The sequence below is a fragment of the Enhydra lutris genome, unplaced genomic scaffold (assembly GCF_002288905.1).
Source record: "Enhydra lutris kenyoni isolate GAN:26980312 unplaced genomic scaffold, ASM228890v2 scaffoldscaffold44, whole genome shotgun sequence".
NCBI lineage: Eukaryota > Metazoa > Chordata > Mammalia > Carnivora > Mustelidae > Enhydra > Enhydra lutris.
This window is the reverse complement of record NW_019154128.1, coordinates 10,284,083-10,305,367: the sequence shown is the minus strand read 5'-3', so window position 1 is coordinate 10,305,367 and position 21,285 is coordinate 10,284,083. Positions and strand designations below refer to the sequence as shown.

The window sequence follows — 21,285 nt, the reverse complement described above, 5'->3', positions numbered from 1 at the left end:
TGTGTGTGTGTGTGTGTGTGTGTGTGTGTGTGTGTGTGTGTGTGTGTGTGTGGTTCTGCCAGCGGCGGACAGATTTAACCAACCCTCACCCCTCTAGGAGAGCCCTAGTAGTTCTAGTTACTGTTCTGGTCTTGTTGCTCTGCTCACCACCCTGCTTCCTCCTTCCTTCTGAAGCACAGATTTTCATCCTGAAAGACAGGATGCTGACTCTTCTCCCCTCCCACCGCCCCCCTGTGCCTCCCAAATAAAGAGCAATGGAAACTGAATCATTTCTTTCCAATCAAACAGCCCAAACATTTGAAAGCTTGAGCGCTGAGCAGCAGTCCCCAGGACATGTGGTCAACAACTCAGCCCCTTCGTCCGTTTCCTGTGCCCACGTCTAGCCCAGAGGTGGCCCGGGAATGTGAAAGATATTTTTAAAGCAGGGGTTGTGGCCCCTTGTGCCCAGCTGGACTTTAAATAATTTCTTTCCCCCTTTTCTCTTAATAGTAGCTAATGCTTGTTGAATACTTACTGCCTGCCAGGCAGAATCCCATGAAGAACTACTAATGTCCCCGCTTCCTGAAGAAAGGAGAGGGGGAATAACTTGCCCAGAGCCAGCAAGCCTGGAGTTGAGCGAGGTCTGTGCCCCCACAGTCCTGGGCCTTGCCTACCACCCGCCACAGTGGTGTGGGCTCCTGTAATTACTCATTATGGTCTTCAGGTCTTCCTAGATGAATCACCAGTTCCGATGGTTTTATATATATATTTGTAATTGTTAGGAAGTTAAAAAAAAGGGCACCTCAATCCAGGTTTCTCAGGTACTGACCTGTTCACATCGTGAGCCAGTTACCAGGACGTCGCAGGCTTTAGCAACATCCCTGGCCTCAGCCCACTAGATGCCAGGAGCTCTTCCTGCCCCAAGTGTGACAACCAAAAATGTGGCCGGACGTTGATAAATGTCTCGGGTGGTAGAGGGTGAAATCACCCCCAGCTGAGAACCACTGCCTTGGCCTGAGGTGTGAGAAGCAGAGGTTCAGGGCTACAGTGGGACTCCCATGACTGACTTTGTGTCTTCTCCTCCAGGGCAGCTCTGAAAAGCCTTTTAAGGGCTTCAGAACCATTTCCCGTTGGTTAAATCCCCCCTACTTCACCTGGGGTTCTTAGGGTGTTTGGGAAGGTGGTAAAACCCTTGCCCACATAAAGAGAGGTCGTAGCCCAGTAAGGGGGAGGGACTAAGGAACAAATACCAGAGAACAGCCCAAGCGTTCATTTCACAGGTAGCCTCTGAGAACCCACCGTGCACCAGGCACCCCACCTGACTCATGGGGGTTGAAGCTGGGAACAAGACTAGCTCCCCTCCTTAGGGACCTTCCATCCCAGCACGGAGCAGACAGTCAAGCAGCCAGTTATAGCCATCAGACATTGCTGGATGCTAGGAAGGGAAGGGAGGCAGGGAGGTGGGGGTGCTGCTGGGATACGGTGGGCTCTTGGGGACCAGGAGCTTCTCGGTGTTAGAAGACTCCCCTTGGGGCCTGAGGAGCAATGGGAGGTGGTGGGACCTGCTTCTGGGCAGAATCCCAGAGCTGGGGCCCATTTCCATGTGGGCCCTGGGTGGACTGGGGGTGCTCCACTCCTGAGGACAGATGGCCACAAGCAGTGCCTGCTCCCAGAGTCCAGCCTCGTCCTTCCATGTGAGGATATGACAGGATTTAGAGGGTGCGGTGTTCTCCACTGTACAGAACGGAAGTGCAGGCATTGCTTGACCTCCAAAGCTCTTTTATTCTGGGCTGTGGTTAAACCTGGGCCTAAGTATTTTAGACTTAGTAGGGTTTTTTGTTTGTTTGTTTGTTTGTTTTGTTTTATTTTGCTGTTGTTGTAAAGATTTTATTTATTTATTTGACAGGCAGAGATCACGAGTAAGCAGAGAAGCAGGCAGAGAGAGAGGAGGAAGCAGGCTCCCTGCTGAGCAGAGAGCTTGATGTGGGGCTCAATCCCAGTACCCTGGGATCATAACCTGAGCTGAAGGCAGAGGTTTTAACCAACTAAGCCACCCAGGCGCCTCTGGACTTAGTAGGTTTGAGGGACACTCATTTTTCTCTAGAGGCCTTGCCCTATTGATCCATTGTTCATTCCTGTCACTTGCCCTGTAGCTGATGACAGGGTTCCTAACTGACCTGGAACTGAAAGTACAGGACCTGAAAGGACAGTTACGAATTGAGAGAGGCCCCTTCCAGAGGGCAGGGGTCTGAGACCCTCAGTTCAATTCCCCTCACTGCCACCAGAGGGCAGCCGTGGACTCTGATCGGAGCTTTGTTCCAGGTAGTTCCTCAGGCGCCAGCTGCCAGGAGAGGGCACCTTTCTAATGTGTTCTGGTGGCTGCGGACAATGGGGCGGGGCCCAGAGTCCGCGCTATGGGAGAGGTTTGGTTCTCCTCTGCATGAAACAGCTCCAGGGGTGAGGCATGAGGGAAGCCCAGGGCAGTGCAGTAGCAGGAGGGTCGACTGTCCCTGTCTGGGGCCCTGACCTCACTAGGACCCTAGCCCCTGGGCAGCTCCCCAAAACGAGAACGTAAGCCGCAGGCTTCTTCCCTCAGAGTGGGCAAGGGGCCATGCTCTTTGGCATGGTTTTCCCCCTTCCTTCTGCCTAGACCTGCAGAGCCTCTTCTTGGCTCTGGGCTGAGAGGGAGCCTGAGCCATGTGTATTGAACCAGGTGGGCTGGATGTTTCGTTCACGTTAAAAAAAAAAAATTTTTTTTTTTAAATTACTAAAGCAATATGTGCTCACTGTACCAAAACCAAACAATAGGAAGGGAGTGTGTGTGTGCTTTCTGAGGGAGTTTCCTGGGGCTTGGCAGAGTGTTCAGCCTTATAAAAGCTCTCTCCCTCGCTGAGGGGTGTGGGTATGTGTGCGTGTGTGTGGGTGTGCAACTGCCACACGCTTCACCTTGCCAGCGAGATGCTTAGTTGCGAGGCAGTGAAAGCTGCCTGGGCTGCAGATGGCTGTGGGGGAGGGGCTTAGAAGGCCCCGCTCCTTTGCGTCTGCCCCCACCCCACCCCGTGAGGGCTGTGTTCATCAGCTCCGATTTTGGATTTTGCGATTTTTGCCTTGTAGCAAACCCCCAATGTCTGCAGTGCTGGGGAGGGCAGGAGACAGACTGCACTAAGGGGGATTCAGGGGCCAGAATCCAACATGGAAGCCCCGGAGAGCCTCCTAGTGACCTGTGTCACTCTTTGGGGCACAGGGAGACCTCTGAGGCCCATTGGAGAGGACGCACTCTCCCAGGCTCTCTTAAAGCACAGCCTGTATTTATTGTTAGTACTCACTGCCTGTCCTGCGCCTCGCTGGGCAGGAAAGATCTCTTTGCCCGCATGTCCTTAGTGCCCTGCAAGGGAAGCGTTTTTCTGGCTTTTTCTGGGACTTGGGGCAAAGAGGATAGCTTTAGTTTTTGAAACTGATGCTATGGGTGCATGGCAGGAGTGAACAGCCTGATAAGTATTTGAACTTCACCTGACTTTGTCTCTTTATTCAACCCTCCTGCTATTGGGATCTGCCAACTGGCTGTCCTCTTCTGGGTCCCTGACCAGAAACCTCTCCTATGCCAGCCCTGAAATGGGGGCTTCTGGCTGGGGTTCCCTGCCCCAGTGACTCTGTAGATTCCATTCAACCGTAAACTTCACGCAGTTTCTTATTCTCTGTGTCAGATCAAACCAGACCAAAGAGCAAAACAAAACAATATTTGTTGAGGACCTACTGGATGCAAAACACTTTGCTAAGCTCTGAATAAATCAGGAGTGTGTCTGATTTAACAGGCTGTGAGTTCCTTAAACCTGCGGGGCCACGAATGAGCTATTCATTTCCTCATTCTGTCTCTCTATTCATTCCACGAGTGTTCGTTGAATGTCTCTTGTCAACAGGGCTGATGACCAGCCAGACACTGGGTGCACAGTAGGTACTTTGGAAAGATGAGTCACTTAGCTGAATTTCAGGAGCCCTAGAGTTCACACAGCCAGGAAAGGAAAAGTATAACCCTGCTGGGTCAAAAGACAAGCATTGTCTTTCTCGGGAATCTTTTTAGTTTAAAGGGAGAGAAGTCTGAAGCCTTGGTGCCTGTGGTAAGCCCGCCTCTCTCCTTGGATAAGCAATGGCCTGGAAAGGCCAGTGTCTACCAGGCTCTCATTTTCCCTTTGGAAAATGGGAGTTTATTTATTCCACAGTGATCTCTTGAGTGCCTCCTGTGTGCCAAGCATTGTGCTCGTCGCTGGGAGAACAAAGCCTGCCTTACCAGCCTCATTGGAAGCTGTGAAGACTGAGGAAGACAGACTACTTCAGAAAATCTGCCCACTGCCTGCTGCTGACGAGGGGGTTGCGAGGGGCTTGTCATCTCCTTGCGTCTCCCACCTGGAGGCTTCCCTTGATGACCCATCCTTGCCTGCACATCTCTGTCTTTCTGTTCCCGGCCAGCCAGGCTTGACTTGAGTTGGGGGATCGATGGATTCCTGGCTTCTCCACATGCAGCCTCATTCTGGGCCAGGGTTGCTCTGAGGCCCTGTTTGGATATTGTTAAAATCATAAAAGTGGCCATACCATAAAAGTGGCAGCTCTGCTCTGAAAGGTCAGCATGAGAGACCAAAAACAAAGAGATCTTTCAAGCCGCCCTCTCACGGGGCTGGGCAGAGCCCCAGCTCTACCTGGCATTGGGAGCTTTCGCTCAGGCTGGTGGGAGAAACCCCGCCTGATTTCCCATTCCCTGGAGGCATAAACTGAGGCAAAGGGGTGTTCCTGACATCTCAGAAGAGGTCAGGGCCAGCGGGAACCCCAAATCTCTCCCCATACAGCCTTGGCCACCGGAGCCTCTCTGTTGGTTTTTCTCTTTATGGGCATTCCATAAAAATTGGGATTTACCCAAAAGATGCCTGAGGGTGATTACTTGCTTTGCGAAAGGATTTCTGGGAGCTGATTTAGATGCCAGAATCCCTTACGGATTTGGAAATAGTAAAATTACACAACTTTTGGGACAGGGGATCTTATGAAAATGCAGTTCTGAATCCTTCATTGTGTGTATGTGTGTGTATCGGGGGAGGCATAGTCCCTGGGCGTCTGCATTTCTCTGCACCCCGTAGGCGATGTCAGTGCGTGGTCTGGACACCCTCTCCTCATGCTGATGATGTGGAGACTAAAGGCAGAGAGAGGACAGTCCTTGAGTTGGAGTGGGAGAAAGAGGCCGTAGTCCCTCTTGGCTCTGGGCTCCTGGTAGCAGCCTGAGCTGGGCTGCCAGGGAGGAAGCTGGCAGGGAGCCCACAGAGTGGAAAATCACCCACAGGTCCCGGGAGCCATGGGCTGTCTCTGGGCCCTAAGGCTCTGGGGCAGTCCCAGGGCCTAGCCCCTTGGCCCAGTCTGTGGCCATTGGCCCAGCTGCCAGGGCATCACTCTCTTGCAGACTTCCCAGAGCCAGCCATTTCTTCTCTTTTCTGGAAGCCCATGAAGTCTGTCTTGTTGCTCTTTCCTGATGGCGGCTGGTGCTGGGCTGTCCCCTCAGCTGGCCTGACCTCTGGCCAGCTGTCCAACTCTCAGTTCTTTTCTTATTTATTTACTTATTTATTTATTGAGAGAGAGAGAGAGATAGAGAGAGAGCATGAGAGGGGAGAAGGTCAGAGGGAGAAGCACACTCCCCTCGGAGCCGGGAGCCTGATGCAGGACATGATCTCGGGACTCCGGGATCATGACCTGAGCTGGAGGCAGTCGCTCAGCCACCTGAGCCTCCCAGGTGCCCTCTGGGTTCCTTTCTAAGGCAGAGACCTCAATGGGACTGGAGGGCCTCTGCTACAGGCTCCTCCTGCTTGGGCTCCTGGGGACTCCCAATCTATCCCTGCGTGTGGTGTGTCTCCCAGGGAAGTCCTGTGTGTGTGTCCCCTGTGGGGGCGGGGCTTGTGGGAGGAGACAGGTGGACACAAGGCTGGGAGATCCCCTCAGGCCCCTCAGGTTCTCTGCCCTCTACTCATTCACTCCTGGACTTCCAGGCAAAATAATGTGGCAAACTAAAACACACTTTAAGAAGATCTTTAGGACCTAAAGTAAAAGGGGAAAGGAAAATACTACTATGTAGGGTGCCTGTCCCACATGCCCGGGTGTGTTTGGGCTGCACACACGTTCGCCTTCCTGACGGCACTATGAGCCAGTGAGGAATCCTCTTCCTGTGGGCAGGGAGACAAGGACTCCGAGTGGCTGCTACCCTTTCTCAGGATTGCAGATTTAAGATTTGGCTGAAAAGCTGGAGTTTCTGTGTCAGGGGGTCCCTTCTGGAAACTGGCTTCTTAGCACAGGAGTACCGGAAGACACGGAGCATCACCCGTACTGGTGGTTTTCAAAACTGAATGTCCACGGTAACCCCCTGAAAGCGTGATAGAACCCAAATTGCTGGGCTCACCCCAGAGCTTCTGATCCAGCAGGTCTGGAGTGGGGGGTGTCTGTGTATGTCAGAGTTAGCATTGTTATTAAGTTTCCAGGATGCCGATGCTGCTGGTCCAAGGACCACACTTGGAGAACCTGTGGTCTAATCTTTTGTGTCTCAAACTGTACCACTGGTGATACACGAGGTGGTTTTGAGTGATACAAAGACTGACCTTTTGTAAGTACTTCTGTATTTAATCTCTACTGGCAAAAAAAGAAAAAAACTCGCTCTTGATTAAGATACGTCTGTGAAAGTAAAAAAGAAGATGTAAAGAAAAGTGTTGGCTAAATAAGACCATTGGTGGTGTGCAGCTGGGGGCAGAACTTGTGACTGTGGGGTGCAGATGACAAGTCTGAGAGATGCTGTCCACTCTGAAGGCCTGGTTTGTTGGAGGAGGACACCGTGTACAGCCCACGGAGGTGACCCCTTCCTCAGGCTACTTTGTGCCGCAGCACCCAAACTTGAATTGTCACCCAGGGCACTTGTGGTTCCCTGGCCTGTGAGCCCCTCCTGGTTCTTCCAAAGCTCTGGACAGACTGGGAAAGTCACTGTGACTCTGACTCTGTCCCTGGGGTCTTTGTCTCCATCCTCAGCCCTGCGATGAGGGTCTGTATTTATGATGTTGGTAGTTGGCACATCTTTGCTTTCTTCTCTAAAACCAGAAGTTCCCAGAAGGCAGGGACTTGGTCTGCCTGTTTGTCCTTTCATGGCTCCAGACCCCAAAGCTCCCAGGAATCTCTTCTGTGCATGAAAGATGGAGGAGGGGCACCTGGAGCTTTCCTGGCTACCACCTTTGGCTTTTCACCTCTCTGTGATCTTCCATTTCTGAAATTCCTGACCTGGCGGCCTCTGCTCTCTGCTGTGGGCTGTGATCCAGGGAAGTCCCAGAGCAAAGGAGAAGGGCAGGGCCCAAATATTTGCTGAGCACCTGTGTACCAGTAGCTGTGCTGGTGCTGAGCTTTGGGAGCAAGACAGGAGTCCTGTGAGGGCACAGCAAGACACTGTGCCCTCTGAGTGCACAGTGCACGACGGGTTAGCCCGTAAGTGGAAAATGACCACACAAGGTCATGCTTTGAAAGAGGAATTAAGGGGCGCCTGGGTGGCTCAGTGGGTTAAGCTGCTGCCTTCGGCTCAGGTCATGATCTCCCAGTCCTGGGATCAAGCCCCGCATCGCATCGGGCTCTCTGCTCAGCAGGGAGCCTGCTTCCTCCTCTCTCTCTGCCTGCCTCTCTGCCTGCTTGTGATCTCTCTGTCAAATAAATAAATAAAATCTTTAAAAAAAAAAAAAAAGAAAGGGGAATTAACGGTGCAAGAGGGACGCAGGCCAGAGGGGTGAGTGTGGGGAGGGGTCTGGGAAGGCTGCAAGGAGGAAGTGTTATTGGAAAGGCTTTCTGAGGTTGAGTGCAGAAGGGCTGTTTAAGGCAGTAGGGAGAGTCTGTGCCAAGAGTTGACAAAGGTGATATGGTGGGTTGTTCAAAAAGGACCTGAGTGGCAGGAGTCAAGATAGGTGAGAGGCGAGGCGCAGACCCACCAGCCCTGTGACGCCAAGATGAAGGCCTAGGCTGGATTCTGTGAGCCCTGGGGATGCTAACAAAGGGGCCAGCCTTGCCTGGGGCAGGGGGAGGGAGGGTGGAGGGCAGGTGATAATAGATGACATTTGCATATTGGGCATACAGACCCCTCCAGGGGCCGTGGAGCAGTGTTTCAGACCGCAGGCCATAACCCACTTGTGGGCCACAAGATCAGTTTAGTGGCTGCAACCAGCATTTAAAAAAAGGGGAACAGAGCAAGACGTCAAATTGGAAGTACCAGAGGGGACTGCACACAGTAGAGCTAAGTAGTAGGTCAAAAAACTTGCTTCCGTTTTATGTAAGGAAAGTATGTGCGTGCTGTATTATAATTTAAAATGTATTTTTTATTCTGGGTCATACTTTAAAAAGCTTGCAAGTTATTTCAGGGCCCAGAGGGCTGGCAGGGGTTGGGGGGAGTCGAGACTGGCCCTTGTGGTTATCCAGGCCCCGGTGATGCAGGCTGGTCTAGGGCCCTGGTGACGGGCACTGAGAGGTGTGGATGGACTCTAGCATTGACCAGGTATACTGGGTGAAGATGGAGAATTTGAGGCTGATTCAAGTCAGAACGTCTGACACCAGCCAAGGTTTTAGGGCAAATGACGTCTTGTTTGAAATACTCAATCCTGGTCTCCTTCTGGTGGTCAACTGGAAGCCAGGGTTCTAGGGGGCTGTGGGGGAGAGGGATCCTTCCTGTGCTTTGATCAACAATGTCCTGGGCTTCTAGGATCCTGATGTTATAGCTCTGACCTTTCATTCTAATTGAGTGTTCTCAAGTAAAACTCAAATGGGCGGGCTCCTGCTTGTGTCTGCAGGTTTGATGATGATGTCTGTGGGAACTAGGCTGGGAATGACCCTGATTTTGCTGTCTTTCCCTTAGGAACATTGTGAAAGGGATGAGAGAGCTCCGGGAGGTCCTACGCACCGTGGAGACAAAAGCAACTCAGAACTTCAAAGTGGTAACACGGCGAGGCCTTGGGGCTGGGTGCTGGCTGTGGCTGGCTTATATGGGGGCCACTTTCAGTGGGAAACTACTAAAGCACTAGCTGGCAGCCTCTGAATCAGGGATGACAGTATGTTACATGCTTCTCATCTCCCTGTCTGTGCTCATGGCAGACATTGTTAATCGATCTCTGCATTCTCTCCCACCAACCCCAGGAAGCACCCTCAGCATCCTTATCACAGCACTGCACAGAGCCCCTAGCGTTAGATCAGAGTAAAAATCTGATGTCATCCCTCCCTAGCAGGGTGGTAGGCTAACTCTTATGGATTGTTTTCTTTTTGTTTTGTTTTTAAAGATTTTATTTATTTATTGCACAGAGAGAGATCACAAGTAGGCAGAGAGGCAGGCAGAGAGAGAGAAAGGGAAGTAGGCTCCCCGCTGAGCAGAGAGCCTGACGGGCTCAATCCCAGGACCCTGGGATCGTGACCTGAGCTGAAGGCAGAGGCTTTAACCCACTGAGCCACCCAGGCGCCCCAAGGGATTGTTTATGAACTTACTAAATAATCTGGATTCCTTTTCCTACCCCAATTCAGGCCTACCTTCTTAGGCTTTAATTCAGCCCAAATCAGAGCCACAGCTGTTTCTCATTCTAGAATTTGTGATTAAGGATCAAGAAGGTATCTGGTCAAGGGCGCTGCCTGTGCCAGTCGCTTCGTGCTCTTCGAGGGTGTGCTGAATACTCAGAGCTGTGCTGGGCTCTGTGGGGCCAGAGGAGGAGGAAACGAACCTTCCGTCTAGGAGAGGACAGAAGATTAAGTTGAAGCCATCAAAGGCCAATAGAAGGGGGGGGGATGGGCTCAGTGCTGGGAACAGAACAGGGGCTCCTTGGCAGTGGAGTGGAGTGATGGGCCTCCAAAAGGGCAGTGCATTACAGGGCAGGCGGATTTGGCTGTGTGCTGGGTGTGGGGCATTCTGGGTCTGAGTTCCTCCCTTTCTTCCAGATGGCGGCCAAGCATTTGGCAGGGGTCCTGCTACATTCCTTGAGTGAGGAGTGCTACTGGAGCCCCCTGTCCCACCCGCTACCTGAGTTCATGAGCAAGGAGGAGAACTCCTTTATCACACAGGCCCTGCGGAAACCTCACCTCTATGAAGGAGACAAGTAAGCTTGCTGGACCATGCTGGTGTCATGCCACACTTGGGGCTCTGATGTCCCCTCTCTTTGCCCTGCACTTACCTCCAGCTGCCTCCCAGCTCACTCTCATGCAGGCTCTTCAGTAGCCACAAGAGCCAAATAGACCAGAGAAGACAGTCTCCAGGATGGGGGTTGAGAGGAACATCCTAGAAGGCATCCAAAGGTCAAATTATTTGGAGGTTGCCTGCCTTCCTACTCGTCTGCATATACCTTCTCTCTTAGTTGTTTAATAATTGACGAAGGGATCTGAACAGCTCTCCCTTGCTCCTTGCCCTGGCTGTGTCATGCAGCCCTGGGTGCTGGAAGGGGCATGTCTTCCCCCAGAGCATCTGCAGTATTTCTGGCCCTGCCGGCCACTCTGGGGCTGGAGGAGGAGCTGCAGGTGGTATTTGGTGTCTGTGAATTATGCAGGAGGGGGTCACCTTACCAGGGCTGCTTCTGACTCCAGGGCAGAAGGGCCGTGTGGCGGGCCGGCCGTGCTGCTTGGAGTGGTTTGTGCTGTAGCCGGGGCTGCCATTTGTGTCTTTCAGCCTCTATTGCCCGAAGGATAATATAGAGGAAGCCCTCCTGCTGCTCCTCATCAGTGAGTCCATGGTAAGCTCCAAGCCCTTCCTTTTCTGCCCCGGTGGGGTAGGGCTGCGGGGGCTTGGGCATGGGCCGCCAGGTCCTGGCCCAGCTCCTGGCCCAGCTCGGCCTCCCACGGACGTCCCTGAAGCAAGGTTCTTGTGTCTGCGCCCCCGCATGAGGGTGAGGCTCACTTCCTAGGTTTGGGTCTGGTGCACAAGCCTGTATTTGGGGGCCTGAGTTAGGAGTCCCCAACACCTCTTCTGGGATTACAAAGACAAGCTCTGTGCTGGTTCTGGGACTGATGTGAGGGATTGGAAGGAGCAGGTGCTTCCAGCTCTGCCACAGTTAGCTGATGGCCATGGGCAATTCTAACACCTCCAAGTTAAAACTCCCCTGTAAGTGTCTTCCCCTGCAAGATGGTGCACAGAGGTAGGTTTGCCTGTTCAAGGAATTCACTCGTTCACGCAGTGATTTATTATCATCATCTTTGTGCCAGGCCCTGTTCTAGAAGCCGGGAACACAGCAGCAAACAAACGGAGAAAAAGTCTCTGCCCTCATGGCACTTACATTCAAGTGAGGGAGGTGGACAGGAAATTAATGGGGAACTATAATATTCAGGTGCAAGTATCAAGTGCTATGGAAAAATAAAGCAGAGGAGGGGTAACACGTGCCAGATGAAGCCTGCGTGAAGTGCTCTTTGGCTGTTTTCACCTGTTTCCCCCGCAGCAGGCGGGAAGATGAGCCAAGCATGCACCCGTGTGCAGACAGGCGCACACGCACGCTTGCGTGGGCCGTGGAGCCACAGTGAGGGAGAGAGGGGTGGTCCAGGGAGTGGTGTGAAAGATGGCCTGGACTGGTCTGGGGGAGCGGGGGTAGGGCTGTGCAGGAACTGCAGAAGCCAGGGGTGGCAGTGTGCTGGGGAGGAGTCCCAGGCTGGGTCTCAGCCCTCTGACTGAGGGGCCCCTCAGAGCTTGGGAGCTGGGCACCCCCCTAGGTTGAGAACTAACTTTGTTAAATTGGCACATCTGAGAGCAGTGTGTGGAAGTGGGAGTTTAAGAAACAAGCACCCACGAGCCGGGTTCCTGAAGAGATGGAACCGAATGTTCCCTTGAGTACCTGGACTATGAGTGCTTTGGTCAGTGGGTTTCCTCCACCTCCACGGGTCCATCAGCAGGTAGGCAGGAGGAGCTAGGACACCGGACTGGGGTGGGAAGAGCTCATAGCCTTCCTCAGCTCGGCTGGGGTACTAAAAGTTTTGTGGGGTCATGCAGGTGAGGGGCTAAGTGGTTGCTCCAAGGAGAGGCATCTAACTGGTTAGCCTAAGGTGCGGATAGAAATGCCGAGCACCAGATTTGATCTTCATGGGAGAACAGTGCACTTCTCACAGAAAACGGGCCCTCACTCTGACCATAGACGGAGCCCTGGTTTTTTTTAAGATTTTATTTATTTATTAGAGAGAGTGAGAGAGAGCATGAGATGGGAGAAGATTAGAGGGAGAAGCAGACTCCCCGCAGAGCTGGGAGCCCTATGTGGGACACAATCCAGGATCATGACCTGAGCTGAAGACAGTGGCTTAACCAACTGAACCACCAGGCGCCCCTGAGCCCCAGTTTCTAATGATGTAACCTCAGACACAGACCTCCTCCTCCCCCCGCACCCTCACACCTGAGCCTTCTCCCCATCCACACCCTCAGATGACAAGGCACTGAAGTCACCTGTCTCAGGACACCCCCCTCCCCCCGCCCGGGTGCTGAGGACAGGTGGGAGATAAAAAGGTGAAAACAAACATTCCTTCTGTCCTTTCTCTGCCAGATTTCAAGCCAATGATCTCATAGAGGGAGGCATTTAATGTTGAGCCAGATGAAAAATAACAATTTCATATGTTTCAGTCTAGAACCAATATGTTCCCCATCTTAGAGATGAGAAAAGTAAGGTTCAGGACAGGTATCTGTCTTGGTCAAGGTCACATATTAATAATCCTCCCAGCGGTGATTCCAATCCCGTCCGCCTGCCTAGATAGCTTCCAAAAGCACAGGCCGTGGAGCCCCAGCCCTGGACCACAGGCTGATTCTGCCGCTTCTGAGCTGTTCTGGTTCTCAGTTTCCTCATCTGTAAAAGGGCCAAGGGGGTAATTTTGAGAATCAAATGAAACGAGGCTCAGGGAGGGCTTTGCCAACAGAGACATGCCTGTGGGCATGAGACAGCAGCGGGGCTGAGGCTGGATTCTGTCTCCCCCTTCTGTCTCCCCCAGCCATTTACTGTGTCCTCCATCTGATCTGGGTGCCCAGGAACAGAGTTCAGATGCCTTTCCCTTAAATTATCTCCCCTACCCCCACCCCAAACCTTTAAGCTGCCCCCTCCCTATCTCAGAGTGGAAAATCACCTTTTACTAAAAGGTGGTCCACATTTAGAGCCAAGATGAGTCTTCCTCAATATGCAATTTCCCTCCTAGCAGCTCCTACCCTTTTCCCGGAGGCCATGTGACTTGCTGGCCTGCCCCAAAAGCTTGGGGTGTGGGCCCGCTTGCCAGCCGGTGTCCTGAGAATTCCCTGTAGCCTCTAAAGCAGAGGAAATCCTGCACTGGGCTGGGAGGAGGCACTCCTCCAAGGCCTGCTGGTTTGTTTCCTCTTGCTCACACTAGGCCCATCACACGTTTAGAAACTTCAGGACTTGAGGGGAGAGCTTTGGCTTCTCCTCTACAGAGCTTTCCTCCTATGATCTGGATCTGGCCTTGGTGGCTCGGAGCTGTTTCTCAGAGAGACCAGACGCCTCTGCCTTCTCTCTAGCTCCTGTTTCATGCCCTCCTTCCCTGCGGATCCCACTCTTGGTCACGTGTGGGCACCTGATCCCTTGGCCGGACCCTGAGGCTCAGCCTGGCTTCCAGGTACCTGCAGGGTTTTCCTCATCTCCCTTCGGTGCTGCCTCAGTTTGGCGACAGTCGATAGGGAGAAGCCTCTAGAACAGCAGCTGGCTGCCTTGGCTGCTACTTAGCTTTGCCTAATACCTGCAGGATTCATTATGCTGCGGGAAAAGCTGGCCCAGCACAGTCAGCCCAGGAGACGTAATCATCAACGCTGTCCACCAACAGGATCACCAGAGCAGCTGCTCTGAGAAAGGGAGTGTGAGGGTTTCCTGAGCATGTCAGCCCCTATGTTGTGGTTTGGAACTCAGGCAGTCCTGAGTGTGGGGCTGTTGCCTTGGATGTGGTTTTTGTTATAGGCTAACTGGGCACAATCAGAACGAATAGGGAATGCACCCCCCAATCTTTCAAGAGGTAAATAGAATCCTTACAAATGCTGTCACAGAAATGCAAGGTATGCAAGTGATAACTGGTTGAAGATTTGTGTTTTAGACCTAGTTTTGGGACATGTTAAAATCGGTCCATCCACCCACGCATTTGCTCATCCGTCCCTCCATCCATCCCATCTCATTTGAGCAGCTGTAGTGTGCCAGGCCGTACTTGACCCTGGAGATACAGTGATGAGTTCAGTCCCTGCCCCCCATCCCAGATGTACTCCCACCTCCTGGAGATGGATCCAGGGACCAGGAGGAAATCCTGGTCCTTGTATCAGAAGGAATCACCCCAGTCTGCTGAAGCCCAAGTGTATGTTCTAGTTTTTACAAGAACCCTGGATCAAACTAGTCTGATTTTCTCAAACAGTTGGAGAACCAGGAAGTACAGAAGTCTTGATCCTCTCAAAAATACTCATCTAGGCATAAAAATATATGCAGAGACAGACTGAACCTGTGGGTCTGTTTCATTCAGCTGGTGGAGAAGTTGCTGCTGGTGTCATGTGCTTGGGAACCGAAAGGTTCCAAAGGCCTGGTGCTGAGTCGGGGGGGGGGGGGGGAACGGGTAGCCTACAGGTGAACTGTGTCAAATCCAGGGTCAGACCCAGTAGTCTGAGCCTTGAATTTGCCATTCACAGTCTGTGTGGCCTCCACAAGGTTCTTCCCTCCCTGCTCCTTAGTTTTCTTGTCTGTAAAATGAGGCTAATGAGGCCTTTCTTGCACAAAGCCAGAAAACGAACACACAGGTGCCTGGTATGTTATAGACGTTCAAGACAGGTTTGTTTTTGTCCTGATAAATGCTTGCTTCTGATTCAGTCATTTTAGAGAACAGTAAGGCTCAGATCATGTTGGGAGAAAAATTGGTTCGAGGATACCATTCTGTTTAAAAAGAAAAAAAAGAAGGAAAGTGCTTCTTGGGCTTGATTCCATCTGGGACTCGCAGAGGAGCACGGATCCTCCCAGCGTCTGGCCCCTGGTTTGCTCTGCCACAGGCAGCCGCGGTAGGGGATCTGCTTGGGCATGCTGCCAGCTCCGAACGGGTGTCTCGGTAGAGGTGGGAGAGCCTCTCTCCCTCGCTGGCAGGAAGAGCTGTGGTTTCTGCTGCAGAAGCCTGACGCGGCAGGAGAGTGGGGGCCGGCGTGGGCCTGGCCAGGGCTCTGTGTGGATGGGCCCATCACAGAGCATGTTACTTCTTGGCTCCGTGGACTGGCAGCTTGAGAGCCGTGGTAATTACGTCTGCTGGTGGGGGACGGCAGCAGGAGCGGAACATGACGGTGCCCTCCATGGAGGGGCAGGTGCCAGGCACAGAGGCTGCCAGAGGACTCCTTTTGGGGTGTTTTTGTGGGGTACCAGCTGCAGGCCCTGAGACTGGGTCCTTGGCCAAGGCGGAGCAGCTGTGGCTGAGAACAGGGTGGAGCAGGGACCTGGAAACATTGCCCAAGGGGCTTTTTTCCTGATTGGGAAGGCCTGGCTTGGTGTTTTGCTTTGGTTCCCCCATATGCACAGCCATCCCAGGGCCTCTGGTGGCATGGACGAGGCTACTGCACACTTCTTCAGAGGCCTCTGGGGTTGAAGTCAGAATGTCTAGGTTCTAATCTGGGTCCCATCTATCTGTGTGCCCTGGGGAGAGTCCCTGGGCCTCAGTCTTCTCATCTGTGAAATAGGACAATGGTACATGAGGTCATTGTGAGATGCCACTTGCAAAGTACTCCACAGGTTAGTTAGTTCCCTTTCTTTCTCTCACCCTGTTCGTGTCGGGGATTAGAAAGGAGAAACGGGGCTAGCTAGAAACAAAGGTCAGTGCAGTCTGAGGCCCTGCACTCAGCAGAGAGTCGGGACTAGGGCTGGCAGGGGGTGCCCATGAGGCAACAGAAGCCATCCCGGACTGGCCCTTGGAGGTGCAGCCTTACCTCCTGGGGACCTTGCACAATTAGTTCACGTTCTGAGCCTCAGTTTCCCATCTGCAAAGGGGGCCTAGTGGTTGCTCCTGCACCTCCCTGGGGTTACTGTGAGTCTGGATGAGATGTGAGGGGTGTGACCCTGAAAAGCTGATGTGTGGCAGTGGAAGGAGGACTGTTGGAGGAAGTGTTGCCTGCCTTGGCTTTCAGGCGGCTGGCCAGCCTGGGGACATGGCAATTCCCCCGCCAGTCCTCCCATAAGGCCCTAAGTTTGCTTTCTGGATCCATCTCCCAAGACCAGATACGGGTCAAGCTGGCAGTGATGAGCTGTTGGAGGAGGGGGGTCAGAGGTGCATGCTTTTTTTTGAGGGGGGTGGGGGGCTTTTCCCCTTTTGGCTTGTAGAGGGCCTGGGGTGAATGTCCTCGGTTTGGAGGAGGCTTCCCTGGGTGGGGGCAGCCAGAGGGGCCGGGTTAAGAGCAGGTACAGCTCAGGACCCTGCCTGGGACAAAATGTGTGGTCCATACAAAGGTGAGGCATCCATAGAGGTGGCGGCAGAGATTATGCAGGGGGGAACAAGAGAATATTCTTGGTGATTCCCAGAGGAGTGAGGTTGGTGGTGGTGAGAAGAAAAGTCAGTGTCTATATCTCGCTGTATAGGTCATAGGCACATTCTTGTCTCTGTCTGCATTTGATCTGAAGGATTTCCTAGCGAGGCCATTTGAATGGTGGAGGCAAAGAGTGGCTGGGACTAGTTCAAGGCAGGCTGAGCATTCGGGGAATTTGGGAGTGTCGTTGGCCTGAGGGTGGTAAGCCCAGGGGAGGAGGGAACAAGTTACCCAGGGCATGCAGGCAGTGACTGGAAGCCCCCAGCAGAGTGTCTGAGGCGCCGCCCTCGCCCTCGGTGCCCTGCCGAACATGAATTCCTGCCCGGTCACTGGCCCCCACAGCTTCCTTCCTTCTGCCCCGCTTCCCCCACCCAGCGAGCCCCACCCCCACCTCCCACCAGCAGCCCTGCCCTGGAGCCATAGCAACCAGGACAGACTTCTGCTTTCTGTTTTCCTTTGTAGAACCTTGCTTCCCTTTTGACATAGGCTCCAGTTTCTGAGGACCTCCAAGGAGACCCCTTCCCTGCTGTCGGCCTATAGGGGAGGCCCAGCCTCCAGGCTGAGGACATGTTCAGTTCTGTACCTGGTTTTCTGACTTCATCCTAGCCCAGTGCTGGAAATCCACCCCTTCTGCTCCCCCTCCCCCGCCCCCCGCCCCTGCCCCACAGAGACACTGTTGTCCTAAAGGTCAAGGTCGAGGGCAAGAGGAGACGGGTTCCACACCAAGCCCAGAACTCTTGCTCAACATCACCCATTCTACAAACATGGACCAAGGAAGGTGCTGGAGACAGTGAGACATGTCCCTGTCCCAGAACCAGGGGACCCTTGGGCATACAGGGCTGGGGTGTGTGCCCCATGGTGGGAAAGGACAAGAGGGGGGCAGGCTTGCCTGGTGGGATCAGTCAGGTTGACAAGTATCTGAGTTGAGTTGTGAGGAGCCCAGAGGCACGCAGGGTGACAGAGGATACAGACAGTCCGTGGTGCTGAGAGGGAGCTGCGGGGAGTTCTGTGGGGTAGGGGGAAGACTGGGAGCTGGTTGGGGGAGAACCTGGCCGGGTGGGCCAGGCCTCGTGACAGCCACAGAAAAGAGGTTCGACCTTGTGCTGGGGCAGTTTGGAGGGGGTTGGGAGCTGGGGTCTACAGGGGTTACTCTTCAAGGACAGGCCAACCTGCGGGCACAGCTCGCTGCCCACCATCCCCAAAACAAGACCGGTCTGCATGGATAGCTTCCAGATCCTGCATGTGCCAAGCCAGGCTTCTCCCCATACCCCACAGAAGAAACCCCCCATCACCCCACTGCAGGCTGCCTGCGCTGCTCCCTTTCCATCAGGATCCCTCTCTCCCAGCAGATTTCTAGGTCAGAGTGCACTGAGCACGAGTACTCCTTACTCCTGCTGTTGCTTCTGGGCCCCGTGGCCCCATCCTCTCATTGCCTCCACCCTTGTCTTGGCTGCCTGGTGAGGCTGCCTCTCGGGGCCCCACCCTCTCTCGGGGCCCCACCCTTGGGGGCTGAGCTGGGGAGTTCTGGAGGGGAGGGCTGGAAGGGGAGGAGTGGGGAGGTACGTGGCCAGTTTTGTGTTCCTGCTTCGCTTCATCAAATAGCTCCTGCCAAGCCTCTCAGAATTTCTTCTCTCTTCCTGATGGTGCCTGTGTGGGTGGGTTTCTCTGGCACTTTCCCTCTCTGCTCCTCTCCCCTTAACTCTTTGGGCTTCCTGACGGGCTCTTATTTGTCAGGCTGGTACCAGCCCTCATCCTTTCTGGGAATCTCCTGGCACCCTGCACCTTCTCCTGGGGCTGCTCCGTGTACATGGGGGTGGCGGCAGCCCCCACGTGCTGTGGCTGGAGGGGCATCCGTCACGGCCTCTGGCCACTGGCCTGCCTTGCTGAAGTGCCCCCATGGATGAGTCACTTCTTGGGTCTTAGAGGCATTTTGGCTTCCAGAAGCCTCTGGGCATGTACTTGAGGGTTACACAACAGGACGCATTCAGAGCCTGCACTCTGAAGGCCACTGGGCTTCTTCTGCCTCTATGGCTCTTCACCCATGGGGGCCTCAGCTCCTGACCTGGGGAAGGGGTTCATAATCCTGCCCAGAGGGAGGTTTTGAAGACCATCTCTCAACGGGAAGAGTAATGTGGATCTGACAGTGAGAAATTGGTTTTATGGGCCAGCAGCTCCCTTTTGTCCCAGCATCCCCAGGTCTGAGGTCCTGTGTGGGGAAGTAGAAAACGATGAGTTCCAACACACAAAAGGGGGTTCAGCCCCTACTACAGAGGGAGAAGGATACTGGGAGTAGCCAGCAGGAGCATAGCCAGCAGGAGCATCTGGCTGGAACCAAGCCTTGCTCCAGCAGATACAGCCCTTGGGGTGTGTGTGTGTGTGTGTGTGTGTGTGTGGTCACAGAGCATTCCTAGCCTGGTCTCTGCCCTGGTGCTGCTCAACTCAGAGACCCCATGATTCATGCTGGTTTACTCCCAGGCCTGAGTGTTGTCTCCAGAGTATGGGTTTATAAGAGGGAGTGGGACCATAGGCCACAGAGCAAGAGGGTCCAGAATCCCCAGTGGGGAGATTTTAGGCTTGGTGATACAGAGCTCCCCACTTTGGAGTATACAGTCTCCTACTGCTTAAGCATATTTTCCCAACACCCCCCAGTCCCGGGGCCCAGCAGCTACCTGGCAGCTCTGAGCTGCTGAACTCCTGAGTGCTGGGCACCAAGCACAGAGGCTGCGTGTTGGAGATTTCTTAGGGAACTCTGAGAGGAGAGGTCTGTTGTCTGAAGAAATTGAGCATTGGGTCTGGGTTGAACACAGTGGTGATGGGAAGGAGGTATGAGGCTGGGAGGTCCTTATCAGAGGTGCTGATGGCACCGAGGGGCTACAGCCCACGAGTCAAGCAGCAGAGCCCCCCACCTGATCTAGACACTTCCAGGTGTTACCTGAAGCTCTTTCTGTGCATGGACAGTTACAAGCTTGCAAGGAACTGTTTCACAAAACTGCTGCTCTCTATCCTCAAAAATGCCAGGGTCTGAAAGTCGAGGGTTGCGGGGCCCTTCTGGATGAGAGGAGACAGAAGAGACACGGCCCCGGAATGTTGGCATGGACCTGGATGGGGCTCTGGGATGAGAAGCCTAAGACCATAGATCTGACTGTGAGCTGCTAGTTAGACATACCAGTTTTACGTTTCCTGAAATACTGGCATTCCTCTGGCGGTTGTACTTAGGGGGCAAGGGTCATCTTACCTTCCTGACTCTATCCTTATTATCCTATACTAGAGAGCAACAAAGCAGGAGTGGTCAACACCGTTACCCTTGCAACTTTTCTGTAGGTTTGAGACTTTGCAGACTAACACACTGAAGAGCAGGGGCCCTCAGAACGGCTTCCTCACCCCATCCTCAGCTGTGGGTGGAGGTTTTCTCTCTTTCATGGGGGCCTTCATGGGGGTGGGGGCAGGGCCCTGGCTGACTTCGGGAGCATGGCCTGGGTTAGCAGTGTAAGGGCGACAGTCCCTGGGACTCGGGGGCAGGCCATTGCTTATTTTCTGTGCTTACTCTCTCCCCAACTATGTCCCCCCGCAGGCTACTCGGGACGTGGTGCTGAGCAGGGCGCCAGAGCAGGAGGAGGACAGGGCGGTGAGCCTGCGGAACGCGGCGGCCATCTATGACCTCCTGAGTATCACGCTGGGCAGGAGGGGCCAGTACGTCATGCTCTCTGAGGTATGGCGACCCACGCCCTCCCCAGAAGCCAGGTGGGGCCACCACTGGACCTCCCCCATGGTCCCTTCCCCGTTCCACCAGGGGGTACCATCTCCTTGGGAGACAGGGCCGGGAACCATTCATTGCTAGGTCCGGGAGAGCTGCCCTTCCCTGGCAGGATGAGTGGTTTGGGTTTGGGTGGTTTTCCTAGTTTTTTAATGTGTTTTTCTTTCAAAAGAACACGTGGCATTGTATAAAGAAGCATGGGGGAAAATTATCCATCCCCCCAGCTTCCCGCGTGGATGACACTGGTGTTTTGTGACTGCCTCTGCTGGCGGAGCTCTGAGCTTGGTGTGTGTCAGGACTCCGGACCCCCTCCCACCTGAGCTGGACAGAGCAACCCCATTCTGTTGAGCAAAACCTGCTACCAGGTGCTGCCTGCTCCCAGCGTGGCCCCTCTCTGGAGTGAAGGCAGGCACCAAGCTGCCCCTCTCTCCATTCCTCACAAGGTGAATGGTGTGCACGCATTTTAGAACTTTCAAATCTGGGCTGGAATCAAGAGTGGCTCTGGGGCCCCTGTCTCCTTGCACAGGAGGCCCATTCCTGCAGTAGCTTCTCTTTCCACGAGGTTAGGAGGGCCCCTGAGGGAGCTGGTGACATCTGATCCCCAGCCTGTGCCCAGCACCATGCAAGGTGCTTTTAGGTGCTACCTTCTTGAAGTGGTGTTCTCTTGAGTTTACCAGTGAGGAAGGCAAGGCCTGGAGAGCTGGTTTCATGCCCTCGATGGTGGAGGGGCTAGATCTGAGCCAGCTTGTGAACCCAGGCCATTGAGCTCTTAACATCCATGCTGTCTGGTTCCGGAACCTCACCTCTGTCCCCCACCCCACCTGACCGTGGCCACGTGGTGAATCCTGGCCTCACAGCCTGGCTTCTGCCTCCATCGTGGAAGCACTTGTAGTATCTGCCGGATTTCACCAGGCCGTCCCTGATTTGGGGTTGTCCAGGATCGGACAGGCTGGTGGGGCAGTCCGTTTTCTCAGTGGTCGTGGAGAACAGCAGAACGCAGAAAAGCCTTTCCATTTGGGCGGCTTTGTGGGTCAGC

The 21,285-nt window shown here is 53.8% G+C and overlaps 1 protein-coding gene across 2 annotated transcripts in view; it reads left to right on the top strand.

The window, feature by feature from the left end:
• LOC111155861 (tetratricopeptide repeat domain 7A) overlaps positions 1-21,285 on the top strand; it is a 115,358-nt gene that overhangs the window by 35,522 nt on the left and 58,551 nt on the right. For both annotated transcript variants that reach the window (XM_022516283.1, XM_022516282.1), the window contains exons 6-9: positions 8,879-8,957; positions 9,943-10,100; positions 10,664-10,727; positions 20,067-20,204. In XM_022516283.1, the coding sequence (XP_022371991.1) occupies positions 8,879-8,957; positions 9,943-10,100; positions 10,664-10,727; positions 20,067-20,204 (439 nt within the window). The remainder of the gene's footprint in view (positions 1-8,878; positions 8,958-9,942; positions 10,101-10,663; positions 10,728-20,066; positions 20,205-21,285) is intronic.